Consider the following 19,664-nt stretch of genomic DNA (forward strand, 5'->3'; position numbering starts at 1 on the left):
GGATGGTTATAGGCTAAGGATATGATGATGCGACAACAACTAGAGAAGAGGAAAAAAAAGTGGGCAACCAACACAAACACAAGTGAGGAATTTTTTGTAATAGTTTTTGTACGATCACACACATACATACTAACATATTTACTATCACAGTTTGTTTGTCATACAAGGTAAACAAACACACACTCGCTCACTCACATAGTGATGTACATACATACATATGTACACAGAAAATGACCTGCAAAGTGAAATGTTTTGATGCCAAAGGCTATTTGGCTGTTGTCACAGTGGAAGGATATCTTTACAAAGTATGTACATACATGTGTTGGTAGTAGTAGCAGCAGTAGCAGTTGTTCTTGTCTGTTTTTGTATGCCAAACTATTACAAACAAAAAAGACACACAACAAAAAAAACTAAACACAAAAATATTATATTTTCATATGCCAAAAGCCTTTATGGCTGACTAGCCACTCAGTGAGGGGGAAGGAGTAGAGTGCTGTTTGTTTTATGAGAAAAAAAAGGTTATAAAACTTGGTTACACAGTGGTTGACTGGAGGTCAATGTGTTCGTTACATTGTATGAGCCATGTTTGTATGTATGTACGTCATGGCCTATCTTTTTGAGGATATGACAAATGAATAAAGTGTGTAAACACCGAATATATGAATATAAAAACAGTCACCCACACATACATGCACACATTTGTTTACACATACACACATATTTATGTACATTGATCGGAGGATATATGTATGTATATATAAAAAAAGGTTTCGTATTTTATGGGACTTGTAAAAAATATATTTTAGTGCAGTTTAGTGTTTAACAAGGATGATTAGGGAATGAATTCAGAAAAATACTCCGGAATAATGTAACCTTATTTTTATTTGAGTTTTATGCTATGGGATCGTCTTCCTAAAACCGAGTCGGAGATACGGAGATATGCTCAGGGTTGAGATGGCTGTTATAGTCACCATGTTGCTGAGTGGTTTAGCCACCTTTGAAAAATCTTAAATTGTCTGACTTGCGACTCGAATACACAACCGTCTGCGGGAATGGAAACAATTGCACCACATTTATAGACCCAATACAATGGTTAATTTTTACAATTATTTACTCCATAGTAAATTTTATGTTTCCACTTTGCTGTTGTTGTTTGTAGATTTAGAATTTGTGTTTCGAATTGATTTATTATTTAAATAATTACGTTTCGTGTTTTTCTCTTTGTCTGCCCATGAAGTACATGAATCAACAACAACAACAGTAATAAATTGCATTGTATTTTGACTGGCGAATTTTAACAATTTGACGAATGACAAGCCACCGGCATGCTGGTAATAAAAATACTTTTATTTCTGTCTGAAATAAATTTCCCCAAGTAGCCACAAATATTCATTTAGCACTGCCAATAAACCATTTAAGTCGTTAGGGGGGAATTTCAATTATTTAAATCCATTTTACGATGCGTATAAATATTTGAATTAATGAACCAATACAAAATAATTAGCACAAATGTTTTTTTTTTAATTTTGTAAATTTTGTAAACAATACAAGAAACATCAACACAAAATACATGACCGATCATACAAAAATTAACGAGAATTTTCTAAGGAATATTTTTTCAGCATATAAATTATGACTTTTAAATTTTTCTTTAAAAAACGTGAACTTATTTTGGTTTTTTAAAAAATATTTTCTCTTCTTATCGTGAATTTTTAATATTTCTTCATTAAAGTGCATTTTTATTTTGTTCAATAGCATTGATTTTTAAAACATTTTTTTGAAACGTTTACTTAAAAAAAATGAAAAATATTTTTTGACACCTTAAAAAAATATTTTTTGAAAATACACCGAGTTAAAAAAAATATTTCTTCAAAAATTAAAAATTATTGAAAAAAAAATAAATTAAAAATAGTTTTCCATAAAAATTGATTTTATTAAAAATTTTATTTTCAATAAACCTTGATATTTTCTCCAATAAAGTGTATTTTTAAACATTGTTTTAAATTGCGATTGCTTATTTTTTTCTGGAATTTTAATCAGTAATTTGGATTTTTAAAAAAATATTTTTCAATAAATGTGGACTCAAAAATATTCAGTATATTTGGATTTTTATAAAATATTTTTTTTTTCAATAAATTTGTATTTTTAGAAAATAATGTTCAATAAACTTGGATTTACAACATTTTTGATATTGTTGAAAAATCTCTTTTGAAACTTTTATTAAAAAAAAAAATAATTAATGACAAATATTTTTTCAAAATAAAAAATGGTTTTAAACACACAATTTAAAACAAAAGCGTGTATTTAAAAAAATAAGTGTGGGTTTATAAAATCGTTTACATCTTAATATATATTTTTTTGAAAAAACCCGATTTTAAAACAAATTTTTTTCAAAAATTAAAAATTAATTAAAAATTAATAAAAAAATAAACAGTTAAGTCTAAAAACCCTGGATTTTTTAGGAAATAGTTTCCCAAAAAATTGATTTTTTAAAAAAAAATTATTTTCAAAACACCTTGATATTATTTCCAGTAAAGTGGAATTTTCAACAATTTTTTAAATTGGGATTGCTTGTTTTTTTCTGGCATTTTTAATCAAAAATTTGGATTTTTAAAAAATATTTTTGGACTCCAAAATATTCAGTATATGTGGATTTTTATAGAATAGTTTTTCCAATGAATTTGTAAGCTCATGTTTAATTTTTAAAATTTTTTCTTCTTTATTAATCGATATTTCGCAATTTCGTGAATTGCATCTTCAGGATGATCTACAATAGATATGTATAAACACACAATAAATTAGTATCACGGAGGGTTTCTTTAGGCACTAAGAATTAACTTACAAAAATCGCAAACAACACGTCAAAATAAAGCTTAAATATTTACTTATAAGCTAAGGTAGCATCACTACCATCGTCAGCTGATGTAAATATTGCACTAATGTTTCTTATCGTATTGCGTTTTCTTCATTTTGAATAACTTTTCAATAAAAGAGGTTTTGACCATTTTTGAAAAAATATTTTTCCAATAAATAAATGAATATTTTTTCGATTATTTTTCTGTAAGTTTTTTTTTCAATAAACTTAAAGTTTAAAAACAAATATTTTTTTTTTTGAAATTGTGCCTGTTAGGGTGAAGATAATTTTTAATGCTTTTTATTAATTTAGAGTAAAGCTTGATGATCAGAAATGTTTTCCAAGTGAATAAGGAAAGCCATGGACTCGAACCCACACAGTCACCAAATTACGTTACCTGGTTTCGCTGTTGGTTAAGCAGCTCTTCAGACGTATCGACTGTCGAATGGCTTCTCTGTCCTAGAAATTTTTGATTTTTCAAATGCAAATGTGTTTTTATACCCTCAGCATTTATGCTAACGAGGGTATATACACTTTCATACGGGCAAAATGTGCCTTATCGAAATAATGGTTTTAGACCCCAAGTATGTTTGGACGAAATGTGTTTCAGACAATTTGGAGTCGATTGAGCAATGTCCGTCTGTCTGTCTGGCTGGCTGGAGCGCACGATAACTCTCGAACGGATAAACCGATTCGGTTCAAATTTTGGCTTGCGTAATATTTTGCCCATACTTAGTTTAAGTTCGAAGATGAGCTACATCGGTCCACTCCTTCCGGTACCTCCCCCACAAAAGTTCCAAAATGTTCGGAAAGTTTGTGCTCACGATAACTCTTGAAGGGAGTGACCGATTTGGTTCATACTTTGTATAGTGTAAACTTTCTACCAGAGTAATATGAGGCTCCAATATGGTCTCAATAGGTCCACTCCTTCGGGTACCTCCCACACAAAATTTCGGAAAAATTCAGTTTAGGGCCATCTCTCGAATCGCTTTAATTTTTGGTTTAGCAACTTGTATTCACTGCCCTCCATACGACGGTACAAGTTTCATCAGGGGCAAGTCCATACTTCCTGAGAAAATAGCTGAAAGTTGCAAGAAAACCCCTATGACACTGTGTAAGGTGGTTGGAGCGCACGATAACTCTCGAACGGATCTGCCGATTCGGTCCAAAATTTGGCCTTAGTAATATTTTGTCCAAACATAGTTTAAGTTTGAAGATATGCCATATCGGTCCACTCCTTCAGGTACCTCCCCCACAAAAGTTCAAAAATGTTCGGAAATTTTGTTCATACGGTAACTCTTGAAGGGAGTGGCCGAATTGGTCCATACTTTACACATCCTAATATATCTAATAGATATAGATCAGGTTCAAATATGGACTATATTTGTCCACTCCATCCGATAACTCCCACACAAAATTTCGGATAAGTTCACTTTAAGACCTGATATCGAATCACTTTGATTTTTGTTGAAGCAACTTGCATTCGCTGCCTCAATTACGATGATAAAAGTTTTTTAGGGGCAAGTCCATACTTCTTGAGCAAACAGCCCGAAGAGTGTAAAAACCCGCTATGGCACCATATGTTGTGGCTGGAGATCCACTTCCATAACGGTCAATGTCGATCCATTCCTTTTAGTATCTTCTCCGCAAAACTTTTGATCTTTAATCCTAATCAACATTTTTGTCGTTTCAAACGCCCAAAATTTTTAAACGTATTTTGGGAAAATTTTTTTCAATATACACAGGCTGAGGGTATATCTCTGTCGACAAAGCCGACTGATACTTTCTTACTTGTTTAAATATTTTTTCAATAATTTCAAAGAAATATTTTCCAATAAATATTTTAAAACATATTTTTCAAATAATCTGGTTATTTTTTAAATTTTAAAATCAAAATAAAAAATATTTTTCAATAAAAAGGTGTTTGAAATATTTTTTTCAATAATTAAAAAAAAATCTATTTAAAAATATGTGTTCGATTAATTATTTTCTAGGTGTTTTTAAACAGTTTACGAAATAGTTTTTCAATCAACTTAGATGTTTTAAAATTTTTTTTTCAATAATAGGGCATATTTAAAAATATCCTTCAATAATCGGAGATTTTTTAGAAAAAAAATTTCCGTAGTCCGAAATTTTTTAAAAAATATTTTTTTCAGTAATGGCGAATATTTTATAAATATATTAAATAAATATATTAAAAAAATATTTTTTTAATAATTTCAATAAAAAAGGTTTTAAAAAATATTTTTTTCAATAATTTTGAAAAAAAATCAATTAATGTTTTCAATTAATTATTTTCTAGATGTGTTTAACAAACTCTTTGAGAAATAGTTTTTCAATAAACTTAGATTTTTTAAAAACATATTTTTTCTGTAAACTTGAATTTTGTAAAATATACTTTTACCAATAAACATGGATTTTTTTAAATAATATTTAAAATTTATGTTTAAAAAACTGGGTTTTTTAAAGAAATAATTGTTTATTTTAATTTTTAATGCCTATGTTCTTCATGAACATTTTATTTGTGTATATAACAATTGTATTAGCAAAAAATGTACATAAATAAATAAAGGACATACATAATTGTTTAAAATCCTGATGAATTTTTTAAAAATTGTTTTTCAATAGAATACTTTAATAGTTTTTTTTTTTCAAAAAAATTTGGGTTTAAAATAATGTATGTACTTTGAGCCTTTAGACTTTTGTAAACGGACTTTGAAATACTTTTCGAACAGTTTCAGGCCAGTAATTGTGCACATTTTTTTTAGTAATATATAGTAGTTTATATATAAATTTTCCAAGTAATATTTTCCAAAAACATTTCTATCAATGCTTTTGTCCAAAAAATAGAAATCTGTGGAATTTACAAAAATTTCGCTTGCTGTTGAGTTTTTGCGATTTATTAGTTTTGTTTTTAGTTTGTAATTTTTATGAGCTTATTTTCGTATCAAAAATACAACTGGCAAAACGTAAAATATATAATTTTATTGCTAATGACTTTTGGCTTGATGGTTGGTTGGTTGGTTGGCCTTTACTAACAGAAAAAATGAAAAGCAAAAAATCTCATAAATTTAAGTGCGAATTTGTTGGTGTGCTGTTTGACTATTTACAATTTTAGAGGGTGGGTTGATGTGTGCGGGTGGCCGTTCGACTAAAATGTTTTGCTTTGGTTAATAACTTTTAATTTGTGGTTTCTCTTTATGCACCAAAAACAAAACATTTTACAAATGCAGCTGCTGCAGCTATTCGTTGTAAGTTTTTTTTTTCAAACAGAAATTGTTTGAGACCTTTTTAACGAGATTTTGAAAAAATGTACTAAGTGGATAAAATTAATTATAGCAAATAAAATTAAAATTAATTATATGATATGGTATTGATTAAATACGACCATCATTGATGAAAAATAATCACTGGCAGCGTTGGAAAAATGTCCATAAAAAATTCACATTTATTAAATAAAACATATTATAGAAAATCCTCGATGATAACTCCCATGGCTCATAAAAAGGGTAGAAAAAGGTACGAACAACGTTCTAATAATCGTTCAAAAATGCTCACTAAATACTGTCTTACAATTAAATTTATAAAAAATAATTGATTTTTTTTCTAAATTAATTTTGGTATACCTTCAATTTAGATTCTGTCTAACATATTACAAAAAACATGAGGCCTAATATCTGCTGATGACATATTTAAGTTAATAAAAATTTGAATTTGAAATATTTAAGGTGAAGGTGAAAATAGGAAAATATTGCAATACAGGTGCTGGGTAAGTTCTATTATCATGGAGCTTGGAACGCTGTGAAACTAAGCTTATAAAATGGCAGGGTAAAGGGCAATGTGTAAAATCCATAATTATACAGGGCAATCATGAATAGAAATTCCTTGCGGAATTTGTTCCCTTTCCCCAATTTGGCACTTTTTTATGTCCGTGTTTATGTTCAAAAAGGATTTTTTGTCGATTGGGCAAGAATATTCCATAATTAAGTAATTCTAGTAGTTTTCAACGTTTTAAGATATTTGATTTTAAAAGAATTTAACTTTTTAAAATTATTTGCCGCACGGAAAATTCCGAGGGAAATAATGTAAACACTAAACACTAAACACTGAATGTAAACACTAAAAACTTAACGGAACTTCAACAGAGCAGGCCATTAAAATGTCATAACAATGCAACATTTATGTATGACACGTCATAAAATAATCTAAAAAAATAATTAGTTTAATTTAAAAAATAATAAAAATATAAAATTAAATTTAATAATAAATAATATATTAAAAAACTTTACCATATGCGTTTTAAGCATCAACTATTTTATTTAACTATTTAAAGTGTTCTGTTTAATTTAATTTTAATTTAATTATAATAGAAAAAAAGGATTTGACTTACCTTTCACTAGCAATGCTTGAATTGCGGGACATTGATTTGGGTGACATTTCAAAATCAGAATCGGAACGATATAAGAACGATTCGCGACGCTGGGGAAGATTTTGCAAGACCAAACCGGCGCTTGGTGAACCGCCCTCGAGCGGAGATCGAGCACTTTGGCCATTTTCTACATCGAAACTGTAAAGAAAGAAAATGAAGGAAAAATGGAATTATTAAATTGGACAAAGACAAGATCGTTGAATTTTTCAAATATATTTTTTAATGATTTTTTAAAGAAAAATTTTCCAGCAGCAACAACGGACAATTAAAAATTATTTAAAAAATATTTTTTAAAAGGTTTTTTTTTGTTTAAACTTGCATCAAGTTAAAAATAAGTTTTCAAAAAACATGGATTATATACAATTATTTTTTACATTAACATCGATTTTTTCAAAATATTTTTCCCATAAGAGTGGATTTTTCAAATGTATTGTTTCAATAAACCTGGACTTTTTAAACTATTTTTCCTTAAATTTGGATTTAAATTTTTTTTTTCAAATAACTTGGATTTTTTGATTTTTTAAACATATTTTTTCCATAGACGTGTATGTTTTAAAAAATATTTTCCATAAACGTGGATTTTTTTAGAAATATATAAAAAAATCCACATTTATGGTAAATGTGGATTTTTTTAGAAATATATTTACCATAAATGTGCATTTTTTAAAAATATTTTTTCCAAAAACGTAAATTTTTTTAAAAATATTTTTACCATAAACGTGGATTTCTTAAAAATATTTTTTTTTAAAAATATGTTTCCCATAGAAGTGGATTTTTCAAAAATATTTTTTCAATAAACGTGGACGTTTTAAACTTTTTTTTTTAAATATGGATTTTTAAAAAATATGTTTTACATAAACGTGTATATTTAAAAAAATCCCTTAACGTGGATTTTTTAAAAATACTTTTCGATAAACACGGATTCTTTAAAAATATTTTTTTCTAAAAAACGTGGATTTTTTTAAATATTTTTTTTCCAAAAACGTGTATTTTTTAAAAATATTTTTTCCAAAGACGTGTATTTTTTGAATATATTTTTACCTAAAACGTGGACTTTTTAAATTTGTTTTTTCCAAAAACGTGAATTAATAAAAATTTTTACTATAAACGTGGTGTTTTAAAAATATATTTAAAAATATATTTTTTATTTTTTTTCGATAAAGGCGGATTCTTTAAAAATTGATTTCCCATAAACCTGGATTTTTAAACATATTTTTTTCAAAAACGTAAATGTTTTTAAAAATATTTTTACCATGAACGTGGATTTCTTAAATTTTTTTTCCATTAAAGTGGATTGTTTTAAAATATTTTTCCCATAAGAGTGGATTTTTCAAAAACATTTTTTCAATAAACGTGGACTTTTTAATCTTTTTTTCCTTAAATATGGATTTTTTACATAAACGTGTATATTAAAAAAAAAAATCCTAAACGTGGATTTTTTAAAAATATTTTTCGATAAAAATATTTTTTTTCCAAAAACCTAGATTTTTAAAAATATTTTTTCATTAAACGTGGATTTTTAGAAATATTTTTTCCATAAACGTGGATTTTTTAGAAATATTTTTTCCATAAACGTGGATTTTTTAGAAATATTTTTTTCAAATCGTAAATTTTTTCTAAAAATATTTTTTTCAAAAATATTTTTACCATAAACGTGGATTTTTGAAAAATATTGTTACCATACCTGGATTTTTTTAAAAATATTGTTACCATACCTGAATTTTTTTAAAAATATTGTTACCATACCTGGATTTTTTAAATATATTGTTACCATAAACATGGATGTTTTAAAATTATGTTTACCATAAACGTGGAGTTTTTTAAAAATAAATAGCTTAGGTTATTTAAAAATACTCTTTCCAAACACGTCGATTTTTTTAAAATATATTTTTTTAATTATTTAAAATTACAAATTTTTTTCAATAACGTGGACTTTTTAAACATATATTTTTCCATTAACTTAAGTTATTAAAAATAATTTTTCCACAAACTTTATTTTTTTAAAAACATGTTTTCCAAAACGTGGATTTTTTAAAAATATTTTTTTCATTAACTTAAATTATTTAAAAATACTTTTTCTGTAAACTTATTTTTTTTACAAATTTATTTTCAAAATGTAGATTTTTAAAATATGTATTATTAAAAAATCATTTAAAAACGTTTATTAAAAAATCATTTTTTTTAAATATTATAAAAAAAATCACCGTTTTTGAAAATATTTTGAAAAAACAAATTAAAGTTTGGGTAATAAGTATTGTTAAATAATTTAAGATAATGGAAAAATATTTTTAAAAAATATAAAAATAATTTTAAAAACTTAAAAAAATATATATTTTTTTTAATTCACGTTTATGAAACTAATACTTAAAAAAAATCCACGCTTATCGAAAAAAATATTTTTTTTATGGAAAAAAATATTTTTAAAAATCCACATTTATGAAAAAAAGTCCTATGGAAAACATATTTTTAAAAATTAAAGTTTATGGAAAAAATATTTATAAAAAAACCAAATATATGTTAAAAATATTTTTAAAAAATCCACTTTTGTGGAGAAAATATTTTTAAAAATCCAGGCTTTTTCAAAAAATTTCCACCTTTTCAAAATTGGCGTTTTAATAAGAAATGTTTTTTTAAGGAATTCACGGGTTTTAACTAAAGTTATTTAAATAACTTTTTTCACAAACTTAATTTGTTTTAAAAATATGTTTCCAAAAACTTAGATTTTTTCAAAAGTATTTGTCCAATAAATTAAATTGTTTAAATATACTTCTTTCTCCAATATTATTTTTGTTTGCATAAACGTGTATTTATTTCATTTTTTCAAAAATCGTGAATTTTTATAAAATTTGTTTTCAAAAATCGTGGATTTTTTAAAAATATTTAATCAAAAAATCGTGTATTAAATATATTAAAAATATTTTATCCAAACATTGTGTATTTGTTAAAAATATGTTTTCAAAAATCGTGGATTTTATAAAAATATTTTTTTTCAAAAATCTTAAGTTTTTTAAAATTTGTTTTCAAAAATCGTGAATATTTATAAATATTTTTCTATAATCGTGGATTTGTTTAAAAATATGTTTTAATAACTGTCGTTTAAAAAAAAAATATTTATTCAATAGTTGTGGATTTTTTAAAAAAATATTTTTTCAATAATCGTGATTTTTTTAATATGATTTTTTCAATAATCGTAAATTTTTAAAATGTTCTTTTTAAGTAATCGTGAATTTTTTAAAACTATATTTTTTCAATAATCGTGAATATTTGAATATGTATTTTGTCAATAATCGTGGATTTTTTTAAATATTTTTTTCAATAATCGTGGATTTAAAAAAAATCAATAATTGTGGTTTTTCTAAAAAATATTTTTTCAATAATCGCGATTTTTTTAAATCTATATATATAAAAATGGTGTAAAAAATGTATAGTAATTCATAAAATGAGAACGGCTAGGCCGATTTCTGTAAAATTTTTTGTCAGTTATTCGTATTTTCGAGGAGAAGGTCTTTACGGAAGAAAATTTTGGAAAATCTCTCTGGAAAAATCGAAAATTGAGTTTTTGTATGAAATTTTATTCCTTAATAGCGAGACGAAGTTCGCCGGGTCCGCTAGTATTTTTATAATAATCGAGAATTTTTAAAAATATTTTTTTCAATAATCGTGAATTTTTTAATAAGTATTTTGTCAATAATCGTTTTAAAATATTTTGTTCAATAATCGCGGATTTTTATTTTTTTTCAATAATTGTGGATTTTTTAAAAAATATTTTTAATCTCAAACTTTTTTTAAATATTTTTTTCAATAATCGTGCATTTTTTAGTAAGTATTTTGTCAATAATCGAGGATTTTTTTTAAATATATTTTTTCAATAATCGTGGATTTTTTTAATATATTTTGTTTCAATAATCGTGGATATTTTTTATTTTTTTTAATAATCGTGGATGTTTTTAATCGTGTTTATGTTTTTTTTAATAATCGTGGATGTTTTTTTTTTAATCGTGTTTATTTTTTTTTTTTTCAATAATCGTGGATTTTTTTTTAAATATTTTGTTTCAATAATCGTGGATTTTTTTAAAATATTTTTTTCAATAATCGTGGATTATTTAAAATATTTTTTTCAATAATCGTGGATTATTTAAAATATTTTTTTCAATAATTGTGGATTTTTTTAAAATATTTTTTTTCAATAATCAAAGATTTTTTTTAAATATTTTTTTTCAATAATCAAAGATTTTTTTTAAATATTTTTTTCAATAATCGTGGATTTTTTTAAAATATTTTTTCAATAATCGTGGATTTAGAAAAAAATGTTCAATAATTGTGGATTTTTAATAATTAATTTTTTCAATAATTGTAAATTTTTTAATAAGTATTTTGTCAATAATCTTTTCTTTTTTTAATATTTTTTTCAATAATCTTGGATTTAAAAAAAAAATTCAATAACAGGATTTTTTTTAAAATATTTTTTCAATAATCGCGATTTTTTAAATATTTTTTCAATAAACGTAATTTTTTTTAATAAGGATTCTTTTTTTTTCTTTCTTGGATTCTTTTTTATTTTTTTTCAATAATCGTGGATTTTTTAAAAATATTTTAATAATAATCGTGATTTTTATAAAAATCAGTAATCGTGGATTTTTTAAAAAATATTTTTTCACTTTTTTAATAATATTTTTGTAGTAACCGTGAATTTTTTTAAAAATCTTTAAAACATTTTTTTCAATAATCGTGGATTTTTTAAGAAATATTTTTTCAATAATCGTGATTTTTTAAGAAATATTTTTTCAATAATCGTGATTTTTTTAAATATTTTTGTAATAATCGTGGGTAGACTGTTTTTCAACCATCATTGGACATAATCGTGATAATAATTAATTTTTTCAATAATTGTAAATTTTTTAATAAGTATTTTGTCAATAATCTTTTCTTTTTTTAATATTTTTTTCAATAATCTTGGATTTAAAAAAAATTTCAATAACTGGATTTTTTTTTAAAATATTTTTTCAATAATCGCGATTTTTTAAATATTTTTTCAATAAACGTAATTTTTTTTAATAAGGATTCTTTTTTTTTTCTTTCTTGGATTCTTTTTTATTTTTTTTCAATAATCGTGGATTTTTTAAAAATATTTTAATAATAATCGTGATTTTTATAAAAATCAGTAATCGTGGATTTTTTAAAAAATATGTTTTCACTTTTTTAATAATATTTTTGTAATAACCGTGAATTTTTTTAAAAATCTTTAAAACATTTTTTTCAATAATCGTGGATTTTTTAAGAAATATTTTTTCAATAATCGTGATTTTTTAAGAAATATTTTTTCAATAATCGTGATTTTTTAAGAAATATTTTTTCAATAATCGTGATTTTTTTAAATATTTTTGTAATAATCGTGGGTAGACTGTTTTTCAACCATCATTGGACTAGTGGATTTCCTATCGTTGGGTATAAAAGCTTGTCCATCCTTCTTATTATACTTTTTTAATCCCTAAAACTTAAATTTCCACATTTTAAGATTTCTAACTTTGAGGTAAAGTTGACAGTATTAAATCACGCTTGTTGAACATAAACAAGAGATGTTTCTTGCTTCCAAAGAAAAGAGACATAATGGAAATGTACAGAAAATTATCATCTCCTTTAGGAAAAATGAAAAAGTTTTCCTTTACAACACACACACACACAATAAAGAAGAAAAATAAATGAAAAAATAAAGCAACAACAACAGCAGCTGTAACAACATCAACAATTTCCTTATGCTGTTTTTTTAGCACTACAAAGAAAACAAACAAAGGGGGACATGGGACCCGGGAACAACATTGTATCCTGTGTAAGTACGTAACAAAAGGAAGAGAGGGCGAGGAAAAAAATAAAATAACTTTTTTCACACCTCAGCTTAAGTTTTTTTCCTTAAGGAATACAATGAGGCAAGACATTTTTGCCTTGGCATGAAAGACGATGGATAGATGCCTTGACATGAATGTCTGACAAGTAGCACAAAGGAAAAAACACAGCAGGAGTAGCGTCAATAGCGTTACCCATAGAAGTGATCCAAAACCTAGTCATTCATAACAAAGTAGAGACTCCTGTTGTTTTCTTAATGAGAAAACTGTTTTTTTTTTCTTTCTCTTGTTTGGCCTTACAGGTTGAATGGATGGTTGGTTGGTTGGCTGTTGAAAATAAGTAATGAATGAGTGATGTAACAAGCTTACTAGAAAACAAAAAGTAACGTAGAAAACTTTCTTTGTCTACATTGTAGTCATATTTAGAGCCATACACACGTACACAAACATACAACAGGCACATACACAACATTCATCACTAAGTTGTATGTTGTGTATGGCCCGGATATTGCCATGGCCTTTGTTCACAGAAGGACATCAAGTTGCTGGGGAATTTTATTTGCTCCCCCATCTAAAATCCTTTGGAATGCGTAATCTTTACTTCAATAGGATTTTCAAGTTGTTTGGTAATATAATCTTAGAACAAAAAATTGTGCTTGAGTGGAAGCTTAGTTGTAAAAGATCAAAAGAAAAGGAAAATAGTTTAGTTAAGTAATTTTCCTACAATTTAAAAAATATTTTCCTTAACTACTGGTATACAATTTCCTTAAGTGTGAATAAGCAATGTTGTTTTCAAACAATTACTATGAAATTTAACATTCGAGAAAATGTCCTTAAAATAAAACTTGACTCCATAGCAGTGTTCTTCTCCACACACACACACACATCTTCGTACGCACATTTGCTTAGCTAATTACATATTTATGTCAACAAAAGGTCCCAGAGAAATAGAAAGAAGATAAATACATAGAATGTGAGTAAATAAATATTGAATTTGTTGTACCTCTCCAAGCACCTTCGAGACAACACAAGGACAAAATAACAATCCCAAAAAGCATCCAAAAATTAACTAATTGAAGTTGCAAACATTTTTTGCGATTGTATATTTTCTATTTCAAGAATTACTCCCACATAAAAAGGAAAAACAACAATGAACAACTTTTGTATGTACGTTCAGTACGTATGTTCAATAGGTGTGTGGGTGTGTGTTTGTATTGACAAAGTGGAGGAGGGCTGCTGGTTCATTGTATTGGTTATTTATTTTTATAATTTGTTATTTATTTACTCTTAAATGCGCTCAAGGGATTAACTAATTCAAAAAATACACAATAGCACAAGCCCTTAACACACACAGACACACACACACAACACATTTAGATAATAAACGGACAACATGTTGAGAGTCGAAAAGAGTCCTTAGAGAGTCAAGAAATATATGGATATAAATATTGGAGTACAACAATGTAAAATATAAGAACAATATAAAATATTATTTTGTTTAAATGGGCCTGCCTAAAAGTATGCTATTACTTTACAATGGGTTCAGACAATATGCATATTTTATGCAATGAATTTTTGATAAGCTTGTATAAGGGATATAATGCTTTCATATATTTAAATAATATTGTTTGTATTACCCAAGTAGAATATTTGAATTTTTCTAAATCAGATTTAGAGCAAAAAAATCAAATCAAATTTTAAAATCATTTAATTTATTTCACATAAGTTGTGTGAATTGTAATAATATTAAAAATCAAAATGTAAAATCAAAATAATGTAAATTTCTGTTATAATTCACATAATTTCGAAACATCTTAACAATATGCGTTACAATTTTAAAAATATTAAACAAGAAGAAGAAGGCATTTGAATTGAAAAGCTTTTTTTGTCGAACTTGTTGAATGACTCCAACCGTAAAGGTATGTTGTGAAGAGAAGAGACCACACATTGTATATTGTAGATAAATTAAGCCCAAGAACACATGCTTGTGCATGCATTATTAATACGACATTAACTCTAAACACTCTCCTAACCAGGCAGGTCGTTTGGAAGGGTAGTTGTTGGGAGTCATTAGATCTTTAGAACAGCGTCAGGCGATTAGGAGCCCGTGAGCGCTCATTTAACGTTGCTCACAATTCAACCCATTGAAAAAGCATGCACTCACACAATGACACCCCGTAAAGTATGCAATAGAAAAGTGTGGTGCCTGACGCTGCTTTAGAACTCAACGTTGTGTTGTATTTTGAAATAATTTATTCTGTAAAGAAGTATGTAGAACAAGCATTCTTATTACATATAACACACACAAGTTATAATGGTTGCGTATGTTAAGAGGAAACATTCACAGACAAGATTTATTACATAGCCAGTCGTGTTCCTCATTAACTAAATGAAAAGAAGATGTTACATTCGATCTGTTCCGGAATATGCAAGAATCTACAGTTGTTAAAAAATGTGTAATGAAATAAATTTTCAAAAATTGACAATCCCATACGTGGACTTTGTAAATATTTTGTTGAAAAAATTTTAAAACTAGTTTTTTAATAGACGTGTATATTTTTTTAATCATTTTTTAAAAAATTTTAAATTTATTTTTATAAGAAAAATATTTTATTATTAAATGAAATAGTTGTTGGCGTTTTTTTTTTTTTTTTATTGTTGGACTGCAGAATTTTACATCTTTGTGTTTATTTCAGCTTAAGTCCATATTTTGTTGTAATTCAATTGTTTGAATAACAACAAAATATTTTACAGTGGATATGAAATTGATTAGTTGCGGGCGAAGGGTAGGGAATACTATAGTTTCAGTTGTCACCAAACAACTTCATCAGTTCCCTTTTTCGCCGACTCTGTATCGATAAACAGGTCAATAAAGCCATCTAGCAAATTAAACAAAATGAGAAATTTGCTGTATGGCCCTAAAGCTGTTTATCCTACAATTTGAGTCGAACTAAAGAATTTTATATCCACCACTGTTTTTATGTCGTCTTTGCTTCGCAAAGAATACGAACATAGGAATGTTGCTTCAAGATTAAGGAGATTAAATGAAATATTTATTTAAGAAAGATTGTTTTAAAATTTTGTTAAATTTTTGTAATAAAAGTTAATTTTTTTTAAAGATATGTTTTTCAGATTTTAAATATTTTTTATTTTAAACATTTTTTTACAAAACGTGGATTTTTTAAAAATTATTTTTTTTTTTAATTTTCGTAATATTTTTTTATAATGGCGGAGTAGGATAAATGAAACAGAAACAAACACGAACATCTTTGTTTTCATTTGACCAAAAGCCAAAATAAAACAAAAAAAAAACAACAAGGCGGATTTTTTAAAATTATTTTTTTTAAGATTTTCTTAATATTTTTTTATAAAGGCGGATTTTTTTTAAAATTATTTTTTCAAGATTATTTTAAATATTTTTTAATAAACGCTGGTTTATATAAATTTTTTTACACATTTTTTAAAAATGTTTTTTCGTAAAAGATGATTTTTAATAAAATATATTTTCTTAAACTTTGATTTTTTAGAGATTTTTTAAAAAATATTTTTTTTGGGATGACGACTTCTATTTTGATTTTCAAAATAGTCAGGCTTAATCCCATAGTCGTTGTTTTAATATTTGATTAAAACAACTTTAATTTATTAGTGGGGCAAAAAAATTGGCGATGTTTACCAAGGGGTAAGGCAGGGAAGACTATAGTTTCAATAGTGGATTTTTAAAAAAATATTCTTTTAATTATAGTGGATTTTTCAAAAATTAGCTTTCCAAGATTTTTTATATTATTTTTTTCAGTAAACAAGTGCACGTTTATTTTTTGACGAATTTTTAAAATTAAATCATTTTTGAAGAATTTGTAAAATTAAAAATTTGTTAATTTTTGTAATAAACGTTGATTTCGTAAAGATATGTTTTTCAGATTTTTAATATTTTGTATTTTAAATATTTTTTAACAAAACGTGGATTTTTTAAAAATTATTTATTCAAGATTTTCTTAATATATTTTTATTAAGGGGAATTTTTTGTTTTAAATATTTTTTCAAGATTATTTTAACAAATTTTTCATAAACGCTGGTTTATTTAAATTTTTTTACCAACTTTTTTAAAAATATTTTTTCATAAATGATGATTTTTTAAAAAAAAAATATTTTTTACATATTTTTGTAAAAATATTTTTTACATATTTTTTAAAAATATTTTTTTAAACTTGGATTTTTTAGACATTTTTTAAAAAATATTTTTTTCATAAACTTGGATTTTTAAAATTATTTTAAAAATATTTTTCCAACAATAGTGGATTTTTAAGAATATTCTTTTAATTAACGTGGATTTTTCAAAAATTTACTTTCCAAGATTTTTTATATTTTTCGATGAATGTGTAAAATTAATTAATTTAAAATATTATTTTTGTTTTTGAAGAATTTATACATTTATTTTTATAAGAGTATTTTAAAAATACTTTATTATTGAACAAACTATTTTTTCCATTTTTTAAGATTTTTTTTCTTTCCATTTGTAGATTTCTTAAAAATATTTTTTCCAGATATTCAAAAAATATTTGTATATTTGGATTTTTTAAAAATTTGTTTTTTCAGATTTTTTAAAATTACTTTTTCTATAAACGTGAATTATTTAAATATAATTTATAAATTTATATTTAAAAAATTTTTTAATAATATTTTTTGAATAAAGTTTTATTATTTCTTCAAGATTTTTTTTTAATATTTTTTGAAAAAACCTAAGTTATTATATAATGATTTTTTCAAGAATATATTAGAAATTTATTTACCATGCATTTTTAAAATATTTTTTGATAGACGTGGATTTTAAAATATTTATTTATTTAAAAAATATTGTTTTAGGAATTTGTTAATTTTTGTAATAAACGTCGGTTTTTCTTTAATATATGATTTTCAGATTTTTAATATTTTTTTATGTTTTTTTTTTACAAAACGTGGATTTTTTTTAAAATTAGTTTTTCAAGATTTTCTTAATATATTTTTATTAAGGCGGATTATTTTAAAAATATATTTTTTCAAGACTTTTTTAACTATTTTTTCATAAATGTGTTTTCGCGAAAGATTATTTTTTAAAGATTTTTTTAAAAATATTTTTTCTTAAACTTTGATTTTTTAAATATTTTTTAGAAAAAATATTTTTTGACATAAACTTGGTTTTTTAAGAATTATTCTAAACATATTTTTCCAACAAAGCTAATTTTTAAAAATATGTTTTCCAATTAACGTGGAATTTTTAAAATAATCTTTCCAAGATTTTCTATATTACTTTTTCAATAAAGGTGCACTTTGAAAATATTTGTTAAGAATTTTTATAATTAGTTTTTTAATAAACGTGTTACTTTATATTTTAAGATATTTTTTGAAAAACCTGATTTTTTTATAAAATATTTTTTTTCAAAAGAATATGTTATGAATTTATTTAACAACAAATGAGGTTTATAAAAATATTTAAATTATTTTTTCATAAATAAATAATTTTTCATAATTATTCCAGACTTAAAAAAAAATAAATGTGCATTCTTTAAAATAATTTTTTCATGAATTTTTAAAAAAAATTTTATAAACGTGGATTTTAAAATAAAATTTCCGGGGATTTTTTAAACCATTTTTAAAATTTATTTGTTCATGAATTTTTTCAAACTATTTTTTGAATAAACGTTTTTAGTTTTTTAAAAAATATTTTTTGAATAAACATGTGGATATGTAAAATTATTATTTTTTTTTTTGAATTTTTCCCAAATTCACGATCAGAGTGTTTCCTTGGACACCTATCTATTTGAGCGAACAATTGACACTTGGGCATAAAAGTTTGTTGTTGAAGAACGGGAAACGGGGGAACTGATGAGCAGGACTATGTTGAAAAGCAAAAATAAAAAACACTGTAAAACGCCAACCCTCCAAAGATATTTTTCTGATTTGTTTGGATTTTTAAAATTATTTTTTCTTGATTTTGTTTTCAAAAATATTATTTGAATAAACCTAGATTTTTAAAAAAAAAATTATGAAAAAATATTTTTTTATTAAACGCAGATTTTTAAAAATTATTTTTCATAATTTATTTTTTAAATATTTTCGAATAATCTTTTAAAGCTATTTTTGACACATTTAAAAAGATTTTTTAAATAGATTTTTTCAGGAATTGCTTAAAATATTTTTTGAATAAAAATGAATTTAAAAATAATTCAAAATTTGTTTAAAATGTTTCAATTTATTTTATATTTTCATAATTTTTTTATTAAACACTGATTTTTTAAAATTATTTTTCATATTTTATTTTTTAAATATTTTCGATTAACCGTGGAATTTTTAAAGCTATATTTTCAACATTTAAAAAGATTTTTTCAGGATTTGTTTAAAATATTTTTCGAATAAAAATGGATTTAAAAATAATTACAATTTTTTTTAATTTTTTTTTTTTTAAATAAACGTTGATTTTTATGTCGATTCTTTAATTTTTATTTATTTTTTTCATCACTTCTTCAAAAACGTATATTTTTGAATTTCTTATTTTATGGCGATTCGA

The 19,664-nt window shown here is 24.2% G+C and overlaps 1 protein-coding gene across 33 annotated transcripts in view; it reads right to left on the reverse strand.

Annotated features, from left to right (window-relative positions):
• Positions 1-19,664, reverse strand: part of dnc (phosphodiesterase dunce) — a 1,334,769-nt gene that overhangs the window by 100,034 nt on the left and 1,215,071 nt on the right. For all 33 annotated transcript variants that reach the window (XM_073977500.1, XM_073977499.1, XM_073977474.1 and 30 more), the window contains one exon: positions 7,245-7,421. In XM_073977500.1, coding sequence (XP_073833601.1) covers positions 7,245-7,421 — 177 coding nt within the window. The remainder of the gene's footprint in view (positions 1-7,244; positions 7,422-19,664) is intronic.

The sequence above is a fragment of the Musca autumnalis genome, unplaced genomic scaffold, assembly GCF_047663935.1.
Source record: "Musca autumnalis isolate F117 unplaced genomic scaffold, ASM4766393v1 scaffold_3, whole genome shotgun sequence".
Taxonomy (NCBI): Eukaryota; Metazoa; Arthropoda; class Insecta; order Diptera; family Muscidae; genus Musca; species Musca autumnalis.